At 29.2% G+C, this 25,164-nt stretch overlaps 1 protein-coding gene across 1 annotated transcript in view; it reads left to right on the top strand.

Annotated features, from left to right (window-relative positions):
• Window positions 1-257: 257 nt before the first annotated feature.
• Window positions 258-25,164, top strand: part of LOC107441319 (cartilage oligomeric matrix protein-like) — a 301,899-nt gene continuing 276,992 nt past the window's right edge. The window contains exon 1 of the mRNA XM_043046110.2: window positions 258-641. Within this exon, the coding sequence (XP_042902044.1) occupies window positions 527-641 (115 nt within the window). The 5' untranslated portion in view covers window positions 258-526. The remainder of the gene's footprint in view (window positions 642-25,164) is intronic.

The following is a 25,164-nucleotide window of genomic DNA, read 5'->3' as shown; positions in this document are numbered from 1 at the left end:
TAAATAGCTTTAGGTAGAAAAAAAGCATGATCTGTTACGGAAAAGAAAAATCTCAAAAACTCTTTTTAACACAGAAAAGACTTTTCATAAAAGAAGAAAAGAAAACGAAAGGTAAGGTAAATCTCAGTTTAGAGAAAAATCTCACATTTTTATTTCTTTATTCCGAAACATTCATTTTTATCGCAATACTTAAGTATCGGGCAGTTGAAAGCCTAGCGCCAAATTACCTCGCCAAATCCGCCAAACGCATTAACTATAGGAGCGAGTATTGTATTGGACCATTTACTGTTAGGGAACACCAAGAGCAATTCGGGAACAAGAAGAGTCAGGGATTGAGTGTAGTGACTGAAACACGTGATTACTTTACGTCATGAAAGTCCAGTCAGCTGAGCCGATATTTCTTTCGGTAATTGTCATTCGGCGGGAAGAGTGAACGCTAGTTCAAACACATCTTAGTTTTTATATAATTTGTGAAGACATTTATAAGGGATTTTGAGTGGATATTAACTATGATTATATCGTGTTAATGTTTAAACAGTTATTTCTATTTATAAAGAACAATATGCTGATTTTCATTGTCAGTATTTCATTTTTATGGACTGTCATTACAGCCAATTCATCTTTTATGAACTATGACCGAAGTAAGTTAATAAGATATTAATCTTTTCTTAAATTTTCGTTTCGGTTTTCTTTTGAATTCCTGAAGAAAGAAAATGTTACAATTTTTTTGTTATCAGTTTTAAAAATTCTACTCAGTGGAATTTCAATTAACGAAATGGGGATTTACTTCTATAAAAAATAATTCTTAATTAAAAAACTTAGCGAATTATAAGTTATGGTTAGCTTCGTTTTGAAATAAATGTTAAAAATAACGTGAAATGCGAAAATACAAGCTTAAAGAGATAGCCATTACACATGCTTAGATTTTATAATATGACTAGATTGAGAAGACCTTAACCATATTTTTTTATTTATCATTCAAATTTTTAATTCTACTAGTTAAAAGTCATTACCTGATAAATAATACCTCTATTTAAGAAAAGTCATTAAAAAACTTTTTCCTACGTTTAGTACCGAAGATATTCTATTTTATTTATTTCAACCCCCATGAATTGTAAAAAATTGTATCTAGTGTTGTTTCTTCTTCGGCTAATTTATTTTTGCTTTTCAAGTATAAATCCAAATCTTTAGGGATAATACTTGCTCATGGTATCAACAAAGTAACTGTCTGAATTTTGACTTTTTTGTTTCTTCTTCTCACCTCGTTAATTCGCTATCAGGCTTAATTATTCAAATTAATTGAGGTCAAAAAAAGTTTATCCAATAATAATTTGCAACTTCCGAATGAACTTACGAAAAGTGCAAAAAGAAAAATAAAGAAATGTTGTTGATAAAAAATTATGCTTTTAAATTATTTACTAATAAACTTACCCGAAAATTTAATGAAGAAATTAAAATGATTTTTATTTAAAATTTATAACTGAGGTGGATATTCTTTAAAATTTATTTCATTAGCTTTTAAATTAAAGTTATTGTTTTATGCATCAAAACTGAAAAATCCATATTGCAAGGCAATAAAATTTCGTAAACGAAAGCAAATCAAGAAAAACGCATGTTAAAATAACAAACAATATATAACAAAGAAAAAGCTCAAATGTTCGTATTGAATCTAAAGGTAGAAAAAAAAATTTACGTTACAATATTTAGCTTTTTTTAGTTATTTAAAATAACTCCACACGAGACAAATCTTATCACCAATAACAATTTATTTTGTAATAATTTATAAATATAATATAATTTATTGAAGAAAGGAAGCATCTTATGCAAACGTCGATGTTTCTGCAATTTTAAAATGAGGTATTAAAATGCTTTAAAATAAAATAATTAATGAATTAATTATTCTTGCTAGCTGTGCACTATAAACTGAAAGCTCTTTTAATTGCATTCTTATATAAATTTGCCTAACATTCTTATATAAATTTGCTTAAATATTTTACATAAATTTGCCTAACAAGTATATTTATAATAAATGGAGTGAAAATAGTAAGACTATTATATATATGCTGCAGTCGCTATAATTTTTCTCTATTTTCCCCATAAAAATAGTTCTTGAGGAGAAAAGAATCAGTTGACATTTTCGCTTATTCACGGTGGAAAAAATGACGAATTTGTCTGATCAAAAGTTTTAATTCGTTACTATTTTCTTCTAAAAATTTAAAAATGCCTGCTTCACTAATAAGAATTGATTTTAATACTTTCTTTACAAATGTATTTATTTCTTATAGCTTAGCATTAAACTTTCTCAAGCTTTATTAAATTATACTATGCCCTTAACCTTTATACATTTTTCTAAAAAAAACCACATTAATAAAATTTAATATTTGTAATATGTTTTTTTCTTTGATCAAAATATTATTGATGAATAATACATAAAGACGCATTTGAAATATTTTTTTGTTTTATGTTATCGATTCTATGCTTTGAAATGATCCAAATTTCCATTTTTTTTTAAATTAGCCTATTCATGTTTATCATTATAATAATTTTATTTATGGTGTAGGTGTTTCTACTTCTATTACCAATACTCTAATTAGATAGTTTGTATAAAAATATTCAAATTTATTTTATTAAAGATTGTGCAATAGCTGCATTTAAAAATTGTACACACGCGCAAGCGCTGAAAGTCTAATTTAATAAAAACAAATAATTAGATAGAACGCTCAACTTTAAGAGATGCAGGAAAAATGTTAGCACAAATCTTACAAACTATAAACCTTGAGCCGCGATCACTCAGGGGATAGAGCAGAACCGGGTTCGAATTCCAGTCGATACGAATTCTGCATCCGGCTTGCACCGACCACAGTGCTGACGTGAATTATCCTCAGTGGTAGACGAATCATGGGTTAGAGTCCCCTTGCCGTCAGGCTAACCGTGGGAGATTCTCTGGGTCTTTCTCTCCCTGTAGCACAAATGCAGGTTAGCTCCATCTAAAAGTCCTCCACGAAGGCAAATTTCTCCCAATACTCAATCCAGGAGTTCCCTTGTCTTCTGGATTGAATTCAAAATTACAAGGCTACGGAGTTGAACATNAAAAAAAAAAAAAAAAAAAAAAAAAAAAAAAAAAAAAAAAAAAAAAAAAAAAAAAAAACTTGAGCCGTGGTGGTTTAGGGGATAAAGCGCTCACCTCCAAATAAAGTGAACGGGGTTCAATTCCCATCAATGGCTTGTCGATAAGAATTTCGCACTCGGCTTGCTCTGACCACAGTACTGATCTAAAATATCCTTAGCGGTAGAAGGATCATGAGTTAGAGTCCTCTTGCTTTCATGCTTACCGTGAGATGCTTTCGAGGTTTTCCTGTAAATGCAACGCAAATGCTACTTTGTTTCATCAGAAAGTCCTCCCTGAAGTCAAATTTCCACTAATACTTGATCTATACTTGTACCCTACTAATATTTGTTCCTTTGTCTTCTGGATTGGGTTCAAAATTACAAGGCTGCAGACTTGAACATTGGTAGTCTCAAACTCAAAATTGAGTCGGTTGTTCAACGATGGTGATAATTTCATAAGACTACAACCTTTAGAACACCTTAATTTTTACAAACGCAGTATTTATATATTTTACTTTGAATTATAATATGAAATAACTAATTGTAACATAATTTTTTATCCTAATGTTTAAGATTTGTAAAGCATACCACAAATAATAATATTTACTACAAGCACATTTACAAAATGTTACTACATTCCTTAAAAATGTGTAAATTTATAGATAATGTTGATACTTATGGCCTTGCAGCTAAATATTTCTTTTTTGTTTTTAGAACTGAGAACCGTTATAATTGTTTTTTAAAGAAGAATTCGGCTGATTTTAGATATAGATTTTCTCAACAGCAAAGAGTTGCATATAAACTTAAATACCTAATAAGTTGTATATAAAATAAAACCAAAATACCGAACAAATTATTCCTTTATGTTTTTGTCTTGCTAATTTCAGTATTAGTTAATAAATAATAAAATGATTACTTATTATTAATAAAAAATAACGAAATAATTAATTTTGCAAATTACTCCAAATATTAATTAAAAATTAAAAATAAGCATTCGTTCGTTTCTTGATCTGTTAAGGGCTAAAAAGGTTTAAAGATTAAAAAAAATTACTTTTTGTGTCTTTTATCTTAATTTATCAATTCTTAACTTATTCACTCGTAACTTTATTTTTACAGAATTTTCTCATAATATCGATTATTATATTCTTTTTTTTTAAGTAGTAAACCATAAAATAAAATTTCAAAAAGAAAAAAGAAACAAATAAATAAAACAATTTTCTTTCAAAAAGTAATTGCGGGAGAAAAAATATTAGTAGTTAAGATGATAACCTAGCGTTTAAAAAGTAACCGCAATTCATTTAATTGCACATTGTTGAAATCGATTGAAACTTTTTTTAAGCATTAAAGGCTATATTGAAGTTATAATCGATTCTTTTGACGGCAAGCTTAAAAGGTCCAAGATCAATTTCTTTTAATTAATAGGCTGTACAATTATTTTTTTGATGACAAAGTTCTCATAATGTGGTTTTTCGAAGAAGCAAGCAAAGCACAAAAATATTTACTCTGCTTTTTTCTTTTTTGGATGTTGCAAGATAATCAATTTCATGAGATAAAATCAGATTAGTTTAGTACGAAAAAATCTTGTTACTTTCGGCGTATAAATTAACTTATTTCCTACGTTTTGTTTTATGCGTAATTTCTATTAGGATAAATTATTTAAAATAAAGTTTAATAAACCCTTTTACTAAGTTTTGTATTCAAAATTTAAGTATAAAAGTACTACATTTAAATATTTTCTTACTGCTTTCAGATTTCAAAATATTTCTTTGAAATATTTAACTGTCAACAAAAAATTTTATACTTTTAAGTGCTGTTTGAAAAAAATTTTTTTTTGCATCTTTGAACGTTAAATGTTCGATATTTTACAATTTTCAAGCAAAACTGTGCGTTTTTACTTCTGAAGTGGAACTTTGCAAGAATGGAAACAATTAAAAGGCAATGATTTTTTTAAAAATAATTTTAAGAAGATTTTAATAACTATAATTGCATAAAATTTGATATTTATCGTGTTTCTTACTTACTTATACAGCATTACAGCCCGCTGTGAGCCTTGGCCTTCTGGACGATATCGTTTCAATCCTTCCTATTTTTGGTTTTAAACTTCCAGCTTTTCACCTTCAAGGTGATAAGGGTTTCGATGGTATCGTCCAACCATCTGTTTTTCAGTCTTCTTGGCCTCGATTTTAAAAGTTTCCATTTTAAATTTTGTTTTACTTTTAAAAAATTCTGTTATCGTTTAATCTTTCAATGTCCTTCAACCATTCCAAACGTCTGGACTTAATAAATTGGATTATACTTTTTTGTCTGATTAAATGGTCAAGTTAACTATTTCTTCTTATTCTTCTTTGTATATTATTTACTTAGATTACTTCGAAAATTCTTCTCTACATTTTCCCTTCGAAGATAAGTAGGTTAGATTCGCTTCTTCTTTGTTAAGGTCTAAGTTTCACTGCCATACGCAACTATAGTCCTGATAACTGCTTTTTATATCTTTAACTTGTTTTCCTTAGTAAGAAGCTAGTTCTTGAAAAAGTATCGATATAATTTCGTATTTCTATGTATCCTAAATTTATACTTCCTGTCTTAGCGTTTCTTGCATTCTCATTGGTCGAAAAGAAAAAAAAGACACGTGATATTATTTTTAATAACCAAAAAAGATCCATGTTTCTTCAATTATCATCAACATTAAAAGAATAAAAATTATAAAGATATTTACCTGAAACCAATTTATTTATCCTTCATTCAAAAGTATTTAACAAAAATATTTATTTTTGATCCATTATTTGTGTTTTTCTCTAAAATTATTGCAACTTGATTTTAATTATTATTCAAAATTAAAGTGTTAACATTGAAGAGTTCTTTCCTTTATTACATTATAAAACGATAGCAAGATTTTATCTTACGAAACCTTTTACGATAAAGATATTCAGTTTCCATTTGTAAATTATTTGGCGGTAGATAAGTGTTTTAATAAGTTTTATTCAAAATATTGCTCGACCACGTTAACAAATAAAATAAGAAATATAAATTCCTTATATATAATTCTCCGGTGTGTTAAAATTGATCAAAAAATTTTAAATCAAGCATTTATAAAACATAGGGTCATTTTTTAATGACGGATATTTCGTTATTCAAAACTACAGATATATAATAAAACTACAAAATAATAATAAAAAAACTACATAATAATAATAATAATAAAAACTACTAATAATAATAAAACTATAAAACTACTAATAATAATAAAGCTACAAAACTACTAATAGACTGAACTGGGTTGGAAACTTGACTGTTGCATAAAAGGTTGTCTCGGCATAACTGATTGAACTGTCACAAAAGCAATGTTGCTTTTGGTATGTAGGTAACACCATTTATGGAAACAATCACTAAAACACTGTCTGCTGCGTTAAGTCAATACTTTTGGTTCTATCTTGCCGAAATCAAACACGGAAAATGTTTTAAGTCATTTTAAAATTTAAAATAAGATTTATTTAGGCTTAAATTCATCTCCTAAAAGCACGGAAAAATTTAAAACTTATATTGTTAGTATTTTCCTAGAAACAATCTTAGTTAGATCTATGTCTCTTTATTAAATATAATCTAATACAATGGCACTTAATAATACAATCAATGAAAAGATTAAGAATATTTCATATGGAATCAAATAAAAATTATTATTGTATTGTATTGAATAATTTCAAAAGGTACAATATCTTTATGTACAATGTCAAAATCAAATTCTTCATTCCAAAGCTGCTAACAATACAATAGTATGAATATTTAATATATTTATGATCAAAACAATAAACTTTTTTTCACAAGAGGATAATTCAAAAATACAGAAAAAGAATCGGTTGACAAAACATCAAAACCCCATTTAAATTAAATAACAAAATATGCTTTATCTTATTGTTTCATTGCCAAGTTACTTAGAACACGTTCTTTCATGGTTTTTTGAAGCTCTTTTCCCAACGAAAATAAAAAGTCAAGTTTAAGTGCTTTAGACTTGAAGCAAAGCTATAGTTGTAAACTGTATATGCCATCTAGCTCTAAAGAATTATTTGGGCTTTGGAGCGGACAAATAACTAAAATATTTAAAAAGTTATTTAATTTATTGCTATCCAATTTGGCGACTTTTTTCATCCAGATGAAATCAAATCCAGAATAACAGCGGAAGAATCTAAAAAGAGCGTGTACTTTTTGTGATACATTTCGTACTAATTATATTCCAATGAAAAAAATAAAACAAAACTATTATTAGCACGAGAATGAATATTGAAACCATTTTTATGAAAGGGGTGATTAGTAATCTGGTAAACTGTAATCATGCATTAGGTTTTTTATGATTCCACTTAACTATTTGGCTCTGCACTTGCAGTCTTCCCTCACCACCCCCGCTGTTGCTTCTCCTTCATTATTGTTTTTTACCCTTAAAATCGATGTTTTCCACAGAAACGTGAGGAAGATTTTATTAGCAAAATATACAATTGTTGCAATTTTATATTGAAGCATTTATCAATATGTTAATCATAGAGAAAAAAAAAGAATTTCTTAGATTTTAAAAATAATCATCTGCACTTCAAAATAATCTAAGGAACGCAAAATGTGCTACTCAATAAGAAAAATTAAGTATTTTTACTGGTTAACGAGGATAGTTTTAATAGGAAACTGATTGCACAGCTCATATATTAAGTTTTTTTTTCTATTTCTAAAAATCTACATGATAGTAAATATTTATACTTCCACTCTTCTTAACGCCAGTCTTAACGCGATATTATAAAATCAAGATCTCTAGATCATCATGATATACCAAGAAAAATTTTATTCTTATTTTACAGTTCGAGAGAAGATAATTCGTAGGGAGTTGTTTCAAGAGGAATTTAGTGATCCTTCTCCTTCCATGTTAAAAAAGTGTAAACTTGTCTCAGAAAATGCTGAGTCGATTTCTAAAATATTGTTTTTCTCTGTTTATTTGCTCTGACCTTCTTTTGTAAGTGCTAAATTTCCCAGGGTGTTTTGTAATGTAAGTTTAGTGAGATAAAAATGACTCCATCTGCTGAACTTTCCGATTTTGGTGCTTCGGGAAAGATGATAGTAATTATTCAGGTAGAGAGAGTTAAAGCTCATACAAGTATTCTACATAGATTTGCATAAATTTTACAAATCAACAACAATGTGAATGCAATGTAAGTTTAGTTGTCTGAAAATGATCTCATTATGTGCATGTACAGAATTTTTCAATTGTTGTATAAATCATGTACGTGAAAGGTTCGGAAATTAAATATCAATAAAAACTTACTTTTCAAAAAAAAAATTATTGCTACATGCATTCGGAAATATACATGTAGTATTTCGGAAACTATTTTTCTACATACTTACATTGTTCAGACAATTGTTATAGCTTGAAACCAACTCATCTGAACCTTATTAAAAATATTCCTCCAGTGAACACAGCCACTGCTGAGCCCCATTTTTTTTCTCGTCATCGATTTGTGATAGTCTTATACAAAACAGTTTTATTTTAAATATGTTGAATCTCACCAGTAAGCATTTGTATTGCGAAACCTAATTTTCTTAATCATTTTTGCAACCAAACCGATTTGGGCAACAGAAGGGCTGATCACATTATGCTTCGTCATCACGAACATTGGTGCTTCCATGATGAATGAAAAAAAAATTTCTCGCATATTAATTTTATACATAATTTAATACATCAATGATGATATTAATCTCTTCAATTTGACGGTGAATTTTAGGGGGCTCAACATTCTTTGTGTTCAAAAACTGCATTGCTGAAAAGAATTCCCAATCGGCGGGATCAACAATTGTCTTAAACATTTTGATAGCGTACTAACACTTGTAAACGCAGCACAACCAGGCTGAAATGATATCAATAGACAGACAAGGAACCAAATACACATTTGCGCATGCAAAGAACTGCAACACTACTGCTGCGATGGCGGAACGGTACTTACTTTCCGGACACATCCCGGACATATTTCCGGACACAGTTTCAAAATCAATGAAGAGTGACATTTTATTCGAATGAATCTAAATCCAGCTTATAGCCTTTCATGAAATATATATATTGAAAGGCATGAAGGGGTAGGTGGCGTTGTTGTGAAGAGAACAAATAATGTCAGATACTCAAAGTGACATACCAACGACGTTTCAAAATAAGTTTAACGCAGGAATGGAATATTGGACAAACAGAATAAAATGAAATGAAGGAACTTCAGCTCATATGTCCTGCCTTAAATCTTAAGGCTTGGGTGGTTGAAGCGCCGATGTTGTGCCAAGAGCAAAAAATTTTAGGCACTCAAAGGAACAAAAGAAATGGTTTTGCAAAATAAGTAAAACATTCGTTCAATGAGGATATGGTGCTTCAATTTGAAAAGTACCAGAGTTTCTAAAGCCATAAACTCATTTTTTGTAGCATATGCTATTGCTTGCTTGGCGATAAAAGAGTATTTACGCAATTATTAAAAAAAATATTTGTACAGTACTTTTTTCAATAAATCTTCTTTTTTTTTTGGTTTATCGGAAGCTGGTTTATTGTGCTTTTGGGAGTAAAAATGCTTCGGAAATATTAGTGTAGCCTTATTAGATATGTGAAAGTATGAGTTATACTCATAAATTTGATTCAACAATTAATCCCAACTATTTGCATTTCCCATTGAATTTATTACAATTTTACTAAATTTACAAAAAATAAAATTATCTATAATTTTTGGTGTTCAATTTTAATTTTATTTCTTTAATACATTTAAATTAGAAAATTTTTTATTTTCCTTGTTAGTTTTCTTATATTATTTTAATAACTTGAAATCGCTATAATAAAACGTACTTAAACTCGTATTAAATGTTAAGTGAATATTAAAAGTACTTTCTCTCCTTTTACCAACATCTCAGCGATATATTTTTTTATAAATAGAAAGTAAATCCTATCCGTGGAAACAGAATCACTTTTTGAAATTTAATATTAAAATTAACTTGAGAGTACTTTTGAATTCATTCTGAGTATATAACAGAATACGAATGTGTTTTCATTAAATATTAAAACAAAATTTTCTTCCTCCTAGTTTTTTATTAAATTTTTAATTTCGGAAATACAATTTCATTTTAAACTTAAATATTAATGCATTATTTTGCAATTCATTTAAAATATTCTTCAAAATATCGTCCTTTTTATTTCTAGTTTGACATTCATTATTCTTGGAGACGAGGGGTTTTTATGAGGTGCAATGCCATTTAATAACTTTATGTTAATTAGAAAGAGAACTTTTAAAACTTTTAGGAGTTCTTCAAAAACCGTAAATGTATATGATTAAAAAGAGAAAAAAAACTGAGCAAAAGAAATAAAGCGTTTCCCCAGTTATTGTAAATGTAATGTTTCTTTCACTTCTAAAGCAATAGTTTTAAACGATTATTAAGAACAATTTATTTAGATAAAAAAAATGTAGAGAGAAAATAAAAGTGGTAAATTAAGCACATGAGAGATCAAATTTAAATTTTTACAAAAGTTATATATTATAAGGCATGAGAGATATATTATGAGATGGGAGATCATATTTTTAGTTGAATTTAGGAAAACATTTGATCTTGCTTAATTCGGGTGTGGGGATTTCGAATCTGAACTCAGTTTTACTCCGAAAGCTACAGATTCTTTTTTAAATGACATATTTAGTCTATTTTTTGTCGAAATGTACAAGTTTACAAAAGTTATATATTATAAGGCATGAGAGAGATATTATGAGATTTAAAAGCGTTTCTCCAGTTATTGTAAATGTAATGTTTCTTTCACTTCTAAAGCAATAGTTTTAAACGATTATTAAGAACAATTTATTTAGATAAAAAAAATGTAGAGAGAAAATAAAAGTGGTAAATTAAGCACATGAGAGATCAAATTTAAATTTTTACAAAAGTTATATATTATAAGGCATGAGAGAGATATTATGAGATGGGAGATCATATTTTTAGTTGAAATATGAAAACATTTGATCTTGCTTAATTCGGGTGTGGGGATTTCGAATCTGAACTTAGTTTTACTCCGAAATCTACAGATTCTTTTTTAAATGACATATTTAGTCTATTTTTTGTCGAAATGTACAAGTTTACAAAAGTTATATATTATAAGGCATGAGAAAGATATTATGAGATGGGAGATCACATTTTTAGTTGAATTTATGAAAACATTTGATCTTGCTTAATTCGGGTGTGGGGATTTCGAATCTGAACTTAGTTTTACTCCGAAAGCTACAGATTCTTTTTTAAATGACATATTTAGTCTATTTTTTGTCGAAATGTACAAGTTTACAAAAGTTATATATTATAAGGCATGAGAGATATATTATGAGATGGGAGATCACATTTTTAGTTGAATTTATGAAAACATTTGATCTTGCTTAATTCGGGTGTGGGGATTTCGAATCTGAACTTAGTTTTACTTCGAAAGCTACAGATTCTTTTTTAAATGACATATTTAGTCTATTTTTTGTCGAAATGTACAAGTTTACAAAAATTATATATTATAAGGCATGAGAGATATATTATGAGATGGGAGATCACATTTTTAGTTGAATTTATGAAAACATTTGATCTTGTTAATTCGGGTGTGGGGATTTCGAATCTGAACTTAGTTTTACTCCGAAAGCTACAGATTCTTTTTTAAATGACATTTTTAGTCTATTTTTTGTGGAAATGTACAAGTTTACAAAAGTTATATATTATAAGGGGTCGAGTAAATATTAAGTCACACTTCTAGGAGAGTTAAGGAGCATCATTATTATTAAATTGCATCGAAACACTTCCCCGGAAATGTCGTCGTACGCTATGCTGTTAGGGATCGCTTCCTTATTATGACCTGTAGAGAAGCAATCATTCATTATAGGGGATGCTACGCATGACAACATTTTCGGAATTGGATTCTTATGGATTTTTAATCCTTGATTTTACCCTCCTTGTAACGCAAATGCGGGTTAGTTTCATGAAAAAATCCTCTATGAAGGCAAAATTTCTTCCAATACTTGATCCAGGAGTTCCCTTGTCTTTTGGATTAGATTCAAAATTTCAAGGCTACGGAGCTGAACATTACTAGTGAAGTATAGTATATATACATTAGTATGAACATATATATATATATATATATACATTGCTCATTTCTATAACAATACATATGTCCTTTAATGATGAATTGTTCACCAATTTGAGNTACCATGCATATATATATATATATATATATACCATTTTTAAATTCGAACATTTCAATAAAAAATAGACTAAAAATTTTATTAAAAAATCGCGTTTTGGAGGAAAAAAACAGACTGCAAATTTTAAATCAGGAGTACGGAATTATCTAAGAACTGTTAAAAAATCTCATGTAACAGAAAACGAATAAATAAATGAATAAAAAAAATTGTTCTCTAGTGTTATCTATACTGGTGGCAAAAACCTTTATACATTGTACATATTACGATATGTAACTTTTCGACTATATGGAATGTTTTAAATTGTAATTTTGTTGAAAGCAGAGTAAACTAACAAATATAGTTTTCCTTTAAATGGACATTGAAATTTGTGAAAAATTAATCGGAAAGAGCATAAAGAGCCTATAAATTTATATTATGGAGAAAAAAAGGTTTTGGCGTTGGCTTACAGCTTGCGTTGACTTACTTATTGACTCGTATTGGTTCTTAACATTTTTGTTATAACCTTTCTTTATATTTCTGCTTTATTTAAGTTTTTTTCATCCATTAAATATTCAGTAGAACTATTTATGGCCACGAATACGATTTCAGTCATACACACACACGTTCCAGCCTGTTTTACTGGGCTTTCCTATTCATGAATCCACATTTTTGACCTGAAACTAAGAAGGATTCCAATTCAGTACCCCCAGAGGTTTTGATTTATTATGCGAACTTGGGTGACTTTGCGACCCCCCAAAGATTCAGCCAGCGAGATTCGTACTCATCTTTACGCGAACACAACTCCAACATCTTACCAACCAGGCCATTCCGGCTCTCTTTCACGCTGTAAAAAATAACTGCAAATATTGAAAAAAAAAATACTGAAAAAAAATTATTTAAGGATAAAAACAGATTTTTTCCTGTTTTTAATCGTTACTTGCACGCTGCAAAATATTTCTGTTTTCTTTTTTTTTCTACAGAATTTGTTCGTATAAATGATGGTTGTTTTTGAAAAAAAAATGTTTCTCTCTTTTTCACCATAACGCATTAAAATTGTCAATTCAAATTATAACTTTTGACACGTAGTTTTGCTTACCGACAGATAACTTATACTTTATTCAGAATCATTTCGCGATTATTTTCTTACAAAAATTATTTAGTAATTTTAACACATTATAAATAAAAACGTGATTCGACTTCATTGTTGTATTGATAATCTACCTGGTTATTATTTCTCTTTAAATATAATTTTTTGGAAAGAAAGTTGCCAGACATTTTTATAAGGTTTGGCCAATATAGTTTTAAGCATTTCTACACTTAAATATGATTTCAGTTCAACTCTGTTAAGACAAAAACAGTTTGAGATTTTTGTTTATAAGCAAACACTAGACCTGCCACACCTCAAGAGACAGAGGGCTTAACTCCCAGTAAGGTAACCCGGTTCGAATCCTGGCGTTGACTGGCCATGCGAGTTCTGCTCTTCGGCTTACAGTATAATGCTGGCTGGCATAGTTAGTCTATTGAGTATTTTTTTGTTGTAAAAATAACGAAGTTTTTTTGTTAAAGTAGCAGAATTTTATCGTTTAAATAACCGAGTTTTTTTTGTTGTTAAAATAGAGTTTCTTAAAAAAAACCGTACTTGTCTGTATAAAAAAATTTACAACTGTTTTAAAATAACAATATTTTTCTGTGAAATAAACGGTTTTATGCAGGCACACCAGCTGACAGTTTTTTCAGTAAATTTAGCAGAATGTTTTTACAGAATTAAGTGTAATTAAGAATATTCAGTAGATTTGGTTTTATCTTTAAAAAGTTTATAATTTTAGTGATAAAAAGCTTTTTTTGGCAACCCTATTGAAAAGGGATGCAAAAAATTGCAGTGGCTTTGCAGATGATTAAAGGTTAGCTTTGCAACAAGTAAGTATACATGCGTTTTATCAATGTTTTTTAACCCAATTATTGTCATCGGAGTGATGTTTGTCATTGTTGATGTTTGCAAGTATATTTCACTTTTAGTAATGTAGAACTCATTTTTAACTATTAAGCAGTTTTTGAACCACATTTGAGCTATTTTTGCATTTTTCTTTATTAAGAAAATAAGTAGTTTTTTAAGTAATTTTTTTGACGATTTCTTAAATGATTTCTCAAATTTTAGACGAAACTGCTTCATTTTTCGTTAGTTATCTAAGAGCAATCTGGTTCTGGAACACTTTTTTTTATTTCAATTTGAAACTGTTAGCACTGTATGAAGGGATTGATGCTACTGTTTATTTATCAAATTCCCTAAGTTCAATTTTTGATGATATCTCGTTTAATCTTACTTCTTCTATTTTATGTTGTGTTTACTTACCAATTGAGTTACCAATTTGTGGTATTTCATTTTTTGTTTTTGACGAAATTGGTACTATCAAGCAATTTTTTCAATTTGGCAAAATATTTTGTTGGAGCACGCCGCAGGAAACGGCTTCGTCAAAAACGTGGCACTTTTTTTTAAATTTCAATTTTTTTAAAAAACATTATAGGAAGATTTAGATTCTTTTTATTTTGTGAACACACCTTTCATTGTGTCATCGACGTTGTTACAGTGACTTAAACTAATTTACTAGCAATCCAGAAAACGGTTGCATTTTTAGGTAAAAAAAAAAGTGTTTTTATTAATGAAAACCAAATGCAACTCGAATTTTTTATTTATTTTTTACTGCAATAATCGTCCACATAATTTTTTTTTGTAATTTTGTTATGCAATAGTAAAATGAGTTAGATAAGAAGATTTTTTAAGTATCAGTCTATTCAAGGACACAAAATAAATTAGACAATCAGGTCACGTCTCTTTCATCTGAACATCTGGTTTTAATGTCAGTTAATTTTGGTTATTAATCAGTATAATTACTCTGTCTCCCTTAAACACATTTCATACACGAGAACGGAAATATAGTCTTGAGAAAGTGTTTGGAATGTCCTCAGAAGGTCAAATTATGAGATACTGACTGATAAAAGGTTAACTTTACTTGTTTTAAATGAAATAAATTAGTTCTAATTATATCGGTGCGTTAAAATAGTTTACTGTGTAAATGTTTTTAATTATTGTAATTTTTTATGTGATTACTATTTTTTATCTGTAACAGGCTTTCTAATGTGATCAAAATACTGAGTTTCTTTTTTTTATCTTTGGGCTGAAAATTCATTTGGAAAATAGTGTCTTTTTAAGTGAAAGTTTCAGACTCACAAAGAGTGAATAATTAACACTTTTTATTTTGTTGAAAATTTCAGTTCTTTTCCTTTTTTGTTATTTTTTTAAATTTACACTGTGAAAAAGAGTCCTGTTAAAATCACCGTACTGAATGATAATGAAATTTCTGTTTAAAAAAAAGCATAATTCTGGTATTAAAAATTAAAATGGAAAGGATTTAAGCCATTCATTTGGTAAAGTTTTCCGATAATTCTGGTCTTAAAAATTATAGTTCTTATTACCAACACATTTAGTAAATAATGCATAAGTGAAAAGTAAATTTAATCGAATAATTGGCTTTTAGACTATGATACATATGTTTTAACATATTTACCTAATTTTATTACATATTACAAATTTCCATATTTTATCGTTAATTTTATGAAACTTATTGCCAAAGCGCTTTGGTAAAAATTTCCGAGAAAATTTAATACAAATCGAGAAAGGCGGTAAATTTTGCCATATTACGATAGTTTTGACAACACTTTCTTTCTCAGTGCATTTGATGCGTATTGTTATGAGGCTTTGAGGCTTATAATTGTAGTACCTATGGAATTTTATGAAAAGTACATCTTTTTACGTGCATTAATATGTGTGAACCAAGGCACTGATGACCACTACTTAGTGTTCCACTACATCCACATTAACTATTAAGACATTAATACGTTCAGTGAACTTTTGTAAAATTAAAGGGAATGACCTATGGTTTCCATATATATTTCAGTGTAAAAAAATGTGTTAATTTGAATGAAAGAATATGTTTATTTAAGCAAAAAAATATGTTTAATTGAGAGAAATTTTTTTTTATTTCAGTATTAAAAATTCTTATGAAATATCTTATTTTATTTTTTTTATAACTATATTTATAAGGAAAAAATTGAAAATGTTGCTTCTAAAAAGTGTGTAATTAATTGCTTATCGACGTTTTATCAAGGTTAAATATTCGCTCGTGTTATTTTGTTACGCTTACAAGCTGTAAAAGATTGCCAACTATAACTTTACTTTCGTCTTATAGTATCGTAAATATTAAAATCATTAAGTTTGCATAAACGACTTATTTCAGTTTTCTTTCTAGCCAAAGAATTCGCTAAGTCGATACGTTATTTTATTAGACAGTTAAAGAACTTTATTTCGGAAAAGGAGTGTTTTGTTAAGATATTTTTGAAAAGAAGTACCATAGCACGATCAATAAGTATAGCTGTCATGTTGTCAATATGTTTGAAAACCAATAACGCTACTTTATATTTGAATAAAACCATTTGAATTTTTAATATATATTTCGAGTAATAATATTTCAGGTCTTAAAAACTCGTCAAATAATTTTTAAATTATGAATTTAGTAAAATATTCTAGTGATTTGACTTTCTTATCTTTAAAATATTTGAATGAATTTTTCGAGCTTCGATTTGATCTAACGGGGAGAATAACATATATTAAGAATATGTTATTACAGAAAATTTTGTCTTAATTATTTACTGTTTTAAAAGCTGTTTTTTAGACTTTTAATACATTTTTTATTTTCAGAATATGCCAATTTAACAGTAACGTATACAATTAGTGGGGAAAAAAGGAAAAAAAAGTTACAAAGAAAATTTTTATTCAAATAATGGTTCAAATATAAAATAAACTGTACATGAAATGTTTTTCTTTGGTTAATGAACAAATAATGTACTGAATAGTTATCTATATAAGTAAAACATAGTTCTCTTTCACAATAATTACCTTGCAAAAAAATCGTAATAAATTTCAACTAAAGTTTGTACACTTTTTCTTATTACTAATTTCAGTACATATTAATAGAAAGTAAAAATAAAAAATTATCTAAAAGGAAATGTAAATTATGACTTTCAAAATGAAAAAAAATTAATGAAAATAAATTTTACATCCATATTTTCCATAAAATGGTTTAAATATTACATTTTCAATAAAAGTAACAAATATTACAAATGTGAAAATATTATATGTATGTTTTCGGAAAAAGATTTATTTTTTTTCTTTGGCAAGTGCTATTTTCACTGCATGTATAGAATAAATATGCTTTTGCACGGCTGCCAACTTTCTACGCGTTTTGTACAACTTTACTCTAGTGGTAGTAGTATTTCGTGGTGATGCTTTTAAAATGTTGGCAGAATTACCAAAACATCTAAAAGCTTTGGTTTTTAAATGTCTACTTCTCTGTAAAATATTTTTCAAAAAACGTAGTAGTTGGAAGGCCTTGCTTTTGCAAGATTTGATATCACATTTTGAAATTAATATTTCTTCTTCATCCATGTGAGGGAAAGGAGCGTATGAAATTCTTGAGGAATTAAAATTATATATTTTGTTAGGTAACTTTTTATCAATTCAACTAGATTACACAATATCTCTCTGTATATCTATGACATGATGAATAAAAATAATTAAATGCAGTATAATAAACTCCTTTGTTAATAAATGAGTGCTATAATAAGAAACATCATCTGCATCAAGGACATGATGGAATCCTCACGAAAAAATACCGACTCCTATTTTATTGAAAAAAAAGGCTGGGTGGCGCAGTTGGTTTGTCATCGGCCTTCTGAGCTCAAGTCTGCGGGTTCGATCCCCAACCCAGACACCGGATTTTCGGGACGCAAAAAATCCTCAGGGGTCATGTCGTAGGATTATGCGGCATGTGAAAGTTCTATGGAGTGCCTTATTGGCTCTTGGCATTTCCGGCAAAATTAAATTCCCAGTGCACTTTAGCATCCAAATAAGAGTCTCGGAGCTGCCATCTAGTGTGGCAGAAACTAGACATCCAAATTAACGTGGCCAACGGTATCTCACCCATTGTGGTGGTCCTGAAAGAGTTTGATACCACTTCTGGAGAACGCACTAGGTCTGCTCATATGTGCGCACTTGTGCAGCTCATTGGAAATAAAAAAATGAAAATAAATTATTGCAAAAGAAGGGAGGGTTTGAATTCAAAAAGTAGAAATCTGATCAAGATGCCGATCGCATTCAAAAGTCAAAACTTATCGGTAACGTAACAACAGACAGGTGCAAAATTAATTCTATTCTATAGAATCCTATTTCGCTTGAATAGTCTTCAAAAATGTTTTAATTGCCTACCGTGAACGTCTCGAGTGTATTCCACATACACATACGGCGGGTTTCTGCATTATCGTGAACTGTTTTATCTACAAAAGATGAACTTTCTAAGAGGATGGAAATTAAGAAAGAAGGGTTTTTTTTTCTTAGGTTTTTTTTCTGTTTTAACACGTTACCAAAAAAAAATAATGGCTACAAATGCTCGAGTTTTTCTATGTGTATATAAATTACGGCTACACTGTAAGAAATTTCTAGGAAAAATGATTCAATAACATTTCAATAACATTTCAAACAACTCAGTAAAATAACCTTAAATAAGATGGTAATCAAATTGTTAACTATGAGAAAAAACCGTTTAGTAACTATTTTTTTCATCAAATACTGTTAAAAGAACCAGAAGTTTATAGCACCATTTAAGTACACTTAATGAAGCTGATTTGTTTCTTGCAACTGCGTACATATAGACTGATACTGGGGTTCGAGTTCCATTGTTGATGGTAATCAAACTGTTAAGTTTGAGAAAAACTGTTTATTAACTGCCTTGTTTTAATACGGTTAAAGAACCAGAATCTTATCTCACCAACTAGAACCACCTAATGAAGCTACTTAATTCTTTGCAACTGAGTAAATATCATAGCCGAGCGGGCTTATCTGTCAATCTCATGACCGGCAGAACTGGAGTTCGAGTCCTAGTGTTGACACCACAATATTTCCTCCATTCCCTTAAATGCATAAAGAGTTTCCAGTGTCCTGCACTCTCCAGTGCCCATTACCTAACGAATAGTCTAGCTCTTATGTCCAGTAAAATTTCTTTTATACGGTTTTGAAACCATGACAATTGTAAATTAGCTAATTAGCTCAGGGCATTGTAATAAATAAAAAAGAGAACATTTTTAGTACGAAATTTGCTGATGCATTTATTTTTTATATATTCAGTAATACATCGAAAAATAAAAGATGTAGCTACTTTTCAGCCTATCAATTATTATTTTTTTTTGGGGGGGGGAGGAAAAAATGACATGAAGAGTAAATGACGGTTTATGACAAGAGTTGACTTTGAAAAACTGACAAAATGTGATTATTTTCATTTCACTTTGAATGATTGACACTCAATTTGATATAGCAGTCATAAACAATTGAAAAAAAAAGTTTTTTTCCTAACATGATAGTCAAATCAAAAGTGTAAGGTACCGTGACAAATTCTGAAACCTGCTGTTTCAGTGAGTTACGGTGAAACTATAAACAAAACTAGTGGTATCCTTACTACTAGAGTAGTATTCTTACAAATGATTGTTCACCCAATGAATGTTTCACTTTTTCTAAATCACAGAATAATCAAATAATATTTTTCCTTTCCTAACTTCAATTCATAATCTAAGACAAAAATACATATTTAAATAAAATCTAAAAACAATATAGATTATTGCAATTACTCCTGCTCCCCTGCTGTAATTTTCATTTTAAAATTTTCGTAAAATAACCGACAGCAGTCTGTCTATCGAATTAACCGTAAAGTTTACGGTAAAGAACATTTTTTATCTTTGCGGTTTTGAAATAGTTTACAACTGATATGATTAAAAAAACATGAAAACAAATCTAAATGGTTTTTATCGATTAACAGCTAGCATTGTTTCAAAACCATAAAAATTGAATGTAGGACTCTTAAAACTCTTTATGTGTTGAAGGTAATGGAGAAAGTATTGTGGTGCCAAAACCGTTGAAATGAAATTTAACTGAACATAAGAACTAGACTTTTCGTTTGGTGATGGCATTGAAGAATGCAGGACACAAATTAGGAAGCGCAGGACACTGAAAACTATTCATGTGTTGAAGTTAATGGTGGAAATATTGTGGTGTCAAAACTCTGGAAATGAAATTTAACTGAACATAAGATCTAGGTTTTTCGTTAGGCAATGCATAGGTAAATGCAGGGCACAAATTGAAAAGTTCGGGGCACTGAAAACTCTTCATGTGTTGAAGGGAATGGAAGAAATATTGTGGTGTTAAAGCTGGTACTCGAGCTCCAGTTCTGTGGGCCAGGAGATTGCCAGATTAGTTCTCTCAACTATAATAAGTACATAGTACAAGAAATATAATAAATATAATAGTACAAGAAACTAAGTGGTTTCATTCGGTGGGATCATCTAGTTGGTGCGATATCGTTCTGATTGTTTAACCATATTAGGTGAAACCAGTTAATAAACGGTTTTTCTCCCAGTTTGGACATCATCTACTTTATGGTTATTTGATTGTTTCGTTTGAATATGGTAAAATAACAATGAAATAAATTGTTGTCGAATAACTATTTTTTCGGAGAAATTCTTAACAGTGTATAATTAGTAAGGGCAACATTCTATATTCAAATTCTGTATTAGCATAATACAAAAACAACGTTGGATGGGCAAATCGTCCAATCCACATGGTAAATAACAACGGGGAAAAAAATTTTCTTGGATGAGATTTTTTAATTGATCTTGGATATTTTCGCATTGCTGATTTCATATCTGCAATTGGTTTCTTTCTCCAAGCAACAATCTTTTCAATGATATTTTTAGTCTAGTTATTACGAAATTGTCAAATTATTGTCGACAAGATTAAAAACGTTATATATATCAGGGGATCAAGTAAATGTTGCGACAATTTTCTGGAGGAGTTTTAGGGTCCATCATCATATTATATTATGAACCGTTTTTCCGTGTGCTTTTGAATAGGTTGTAAGAGGGATGGTCCCATAACGACCTTCCAGGGCATGGGTTCTTATGCAATTGAAATCTTGATGATGTGCCTTAACTCCCCTAGAACTTTGTCGCAATATTCACGCGACTCCCTAAGTGTAAAGTTTTTAAACTTGTATATTTCGACAAAAAATAGACTTAAAATGCCATTAAACTGAAAAAACTACTGCTTTTAAAACAAAACTAATTTCAGATTTTAAAACCCCTCACTCAAATCAGACAAGATCAAGTATTTGTATTACCCCCCCCCAGTATAATCTGTGCCATAAATAAACATTTTACGAAACTCACTGCATAAAATTTGGATTCGAAAAAATACTTAATATTTCATCTGTAAGTCATAGTTCTAACATATTCTGGATTAATTTTTATTACCTTCGTGTTTTTTAATTCCATATGTTGAGTTTTTATTTACACCACAGATTTTTATACTTCAAAATTATGGTATATTTTTCTTAAAAACAATCCCATTTCCTCTTTGTATGAACTGAAATAAATAATATTTCTAAAGCACTTTTGTTCTTATGTTAATTTAATACATATTTAGTTATGGTTTCTAAATGAATTTTTAAAAAAAGAGGCAAAAAGCAAAGAAATAACTCTACGCATAGTAAAGGTAAAAAAATTCCTCCAATTTTAAATTTTACTAGTTTCAAGCAAAGTTAAACGAAACTCCAAACCTTTTCGTAAAAATAAATTTTCATTTTCTTTTGTTTAAATGAGATTCCTGTTTTAGGTCAAAAGGTTTCGTCATTTTCATTGCCTTAAGGAATGCAGGACAGTGAAAAACCCTCAGGTGTTTAGAATGAAAACAATTACAGGAACTCTCAGGAACCTGGCTTCATTAAAACTTTTTTGTCTGAAATTTTTAAAGCGGAAAAGTAACTTTTAAGTTTCTTCATTTTTTTAAACAAAACTTTGTCGTCAACTGATTGAAATGAAAAAAGTGAGGCATGTCCTCAATTTTTTTCCTACTTTTTTTTTAAAGATCTTATTATTTTCTTAGAATTAAATTTAAATTCCAGAAGAAATTATGTTTTTAATAATAACATGTTTTTAATTTATTTGAGTATACTCTACTAAAAACTCTATCAGTTAATAAGTAGATCGATATTTATTTATATTAATAAATGTAATTTAGTAATTGGGTAATGAATAAAGTTTATTTACTTGAGATTTTAATAAGTGTATTAATGCTAAGCAGTGAGAGATAGCTTGAAGAGACGGTGCTAAATACAAGAAAGAACACCCTGAATAACTTTTGATTTAATAAAAGGGTTTATACTTGCTAAGCCTTAATTTTAAAGGTTCGGTAACCTAAGAACAATTATGCAAATTTTTTAGTATATTCGATATTTTAATTTAAAAAAAAAAGGACGCAAAGCGTACTTTCTCTGAAGAAATGCATTTTTGAACTGATTTTGATTCTTGACCTTTAAAATATGAATATTTTCGCATGAAAATTGATGTTAATTTAAATTCTTGAGTATTTCGCTAAATCTCAAAAACATTTAAACAAATCGGAATACTTCTTCTCACAATTATAAATTTTTTCAGCCAAAATTTTTTTTATGTAAAAGTAATTCTTAATAAGTATTTATTATTAATTATGACTTTATTAAATAAATTTGGAAAATAATTGTATTGTTAGGCATCCAAATTTTTATACCCTTTTAAAGATTGTGACTTTAAGTGACAAAATACAAAATTTGAATGAAATCGGTCAAATATTTTCAGAATTAAATACAGATTTAAAAATTTTATTTCTCACAGTTTGTGTCTAGTTCCGTAACATAAAATTTCGTCTGCACTAATAAATTAGAATATTTAAAGTTATGCATTCGAACCATTAAGATCGAGTCCTAGTACGCGAAAATCCAATCTTTAGATCGAAAGTTATTCAAAGTGTTCATGTTTTTATAAATTTTATTTCGTGTACTGTACAGCAGTAGTGCTGGAGCGTCTATTTAAATAAGCATTCTAATAGTTGCCTGCGTTAAGTACAAAACATTACTATCTTATTTTGTATTCCCAAAGAAACTCCTTGAATTTTCCTAGATCTTCGGCTAAATTTCTAAAAAATTGCAATTTAACAGAAATATTTTAAAGCAAGCAACTTTCTTAAATTTTGCTTGACATTGTGTGCACCGAAGATAGTTTCTGAAAACTGTCATCATTAAGGTAAAGATTCTTCAATCACTCTTACCAAAATGTGAAATTTTTACGATTACATTTTTAAGAAAGATGGGGTATTGGTTCTATACTTATACATACAGCGCAATAAGTTTAAAATAACCGGCAACTGTCAGTCTTTCGTGAGGGCAACCGGAAAATGTCATTTTGATCATTTCAAACACATCTCAAACCCTGCAATAAATGATCTTATTATTTCGTTTTCGTCACGAAGATTTCATTTATAAAGCTGAATTTTTATGCTCTATGTGAATTTCTCGTAAACCATTGTTTTCTTCAATATTTCTATAATTTTGAACTAAAACTCTTTCTACTTATTTATGGTGAAGGGATTCTTTAACCCCTTAACGATCGGTTAATTTTCAAGAAAACGGTCATAAAAGTGCCTATTTTTTTGGCTTTTGCATTTGTATTACGTATTTGATTAGTGCTGCAGCCAGTTTAAAACAAACTAACTATCTACAATTACATTAAAAATAGCCTGGTACTATCATCTGGTGTGTAACATGAGAAATAAAATGCTTTTCGGACAAAAGAAATGAATTAGTTTTATTCTTATTGGTGCGTTACTACTGAACACTTCAGCCCGTCAATATCACGGGAGCGAGAAATAGAGGGCGAAACCTCACCCCGTCATTTTCACGGGAGCGAGAAGAAAGGGGTTAAAGTATATTTCACGTGCAGAACTCATTTCTCCTACGTGAGTTAAAAGTTTAAGCCAGAAAATCACTTAATTTATTTATTACTAGTGGGCTGTACCCCTTGCTCGCTAACACTCGCCAACCCCCGAAAATTGCTACGCAATCTTATATCATCAGATTATTACATCAGATTTTTACGACCTTATTTCGCTTTGCAATTTCTTTAAAAAACTAGCTATGCCGTTCACAATATTTTTAAACTTAAACTTTTCTTAACAAGTTTTCTTGTTCAGTTACGTCCGTGTAAATTCACTATGAGTTACATGTACTGAAACACATGATACAAGTTTGATCAAAACTAGAGTTATTGACGGTGAGATTTCTAAAATTGTTCAAATGTTACATTTTAAATGTTTCTTGTGTCTGCAAGAACCTGGCTTATTTTTTCTTTCCATAAAAAATAAAACTATAATTATATAATAATGCTCATAATTGGAAGTTATTGAAATTCAAAAAAGCTAATAAATATTCACCGTTTACTTAAAAGATCTTCGGTCCGCAGTCTACTTAAAAAGGGAGAACATTAATAGTTATTGGAAAATCTGTTCTCCAATAACTATTCACCTTTAATCCATGAATGTTATGATTTCCAGCTGCGTTGTTAAATCTGGTTAAAAAAAAAATCATTTTTTAGCTCCCAAAAGCTGAAAAAGTACTTATTTTTATACTTTCGGTTTCAAAAAATATCAAAAATGTCACTGGAAATAGAGAAGGGATTACGAACCGTCTGAGGTGGAAATCGAAATGGGGCGGGTTGGAAAAAAAATCAATTTCTGAACGGCCTTCTAGACCGATTTCACCTGAGGCATTGGAAGAAGCTTCAGATCAACGTCTATTGGCACTCTTGGCGTGGAAACCCCCATTCACGTCATGAATATACATGGGCCTTAAGAGACGTGCCTTGTTGGGTCTTGTTTCAACACTTGAAAGCGTTTCCAGGC

Source organism: Parasteatoda tepidariorum, chromosome 3, assembly GCF_043381705.1.
Source record: "Parasteatoda tepidariorum isolate YZ-2023 chromosome 3, CAS_Ptep_4.0, whole genome shotgun sequence".
NCBI lineage: Eukaryota > Metazoa > Arthropoda > Arachnida > Araneae > Theridiidae > Parasteatoda > Parasteatoda tepidariorum.
Note: the sequence above shows the minus strand (reverse complement) of the source record. Positions and strands in the feature narration are given on the sequence as shown.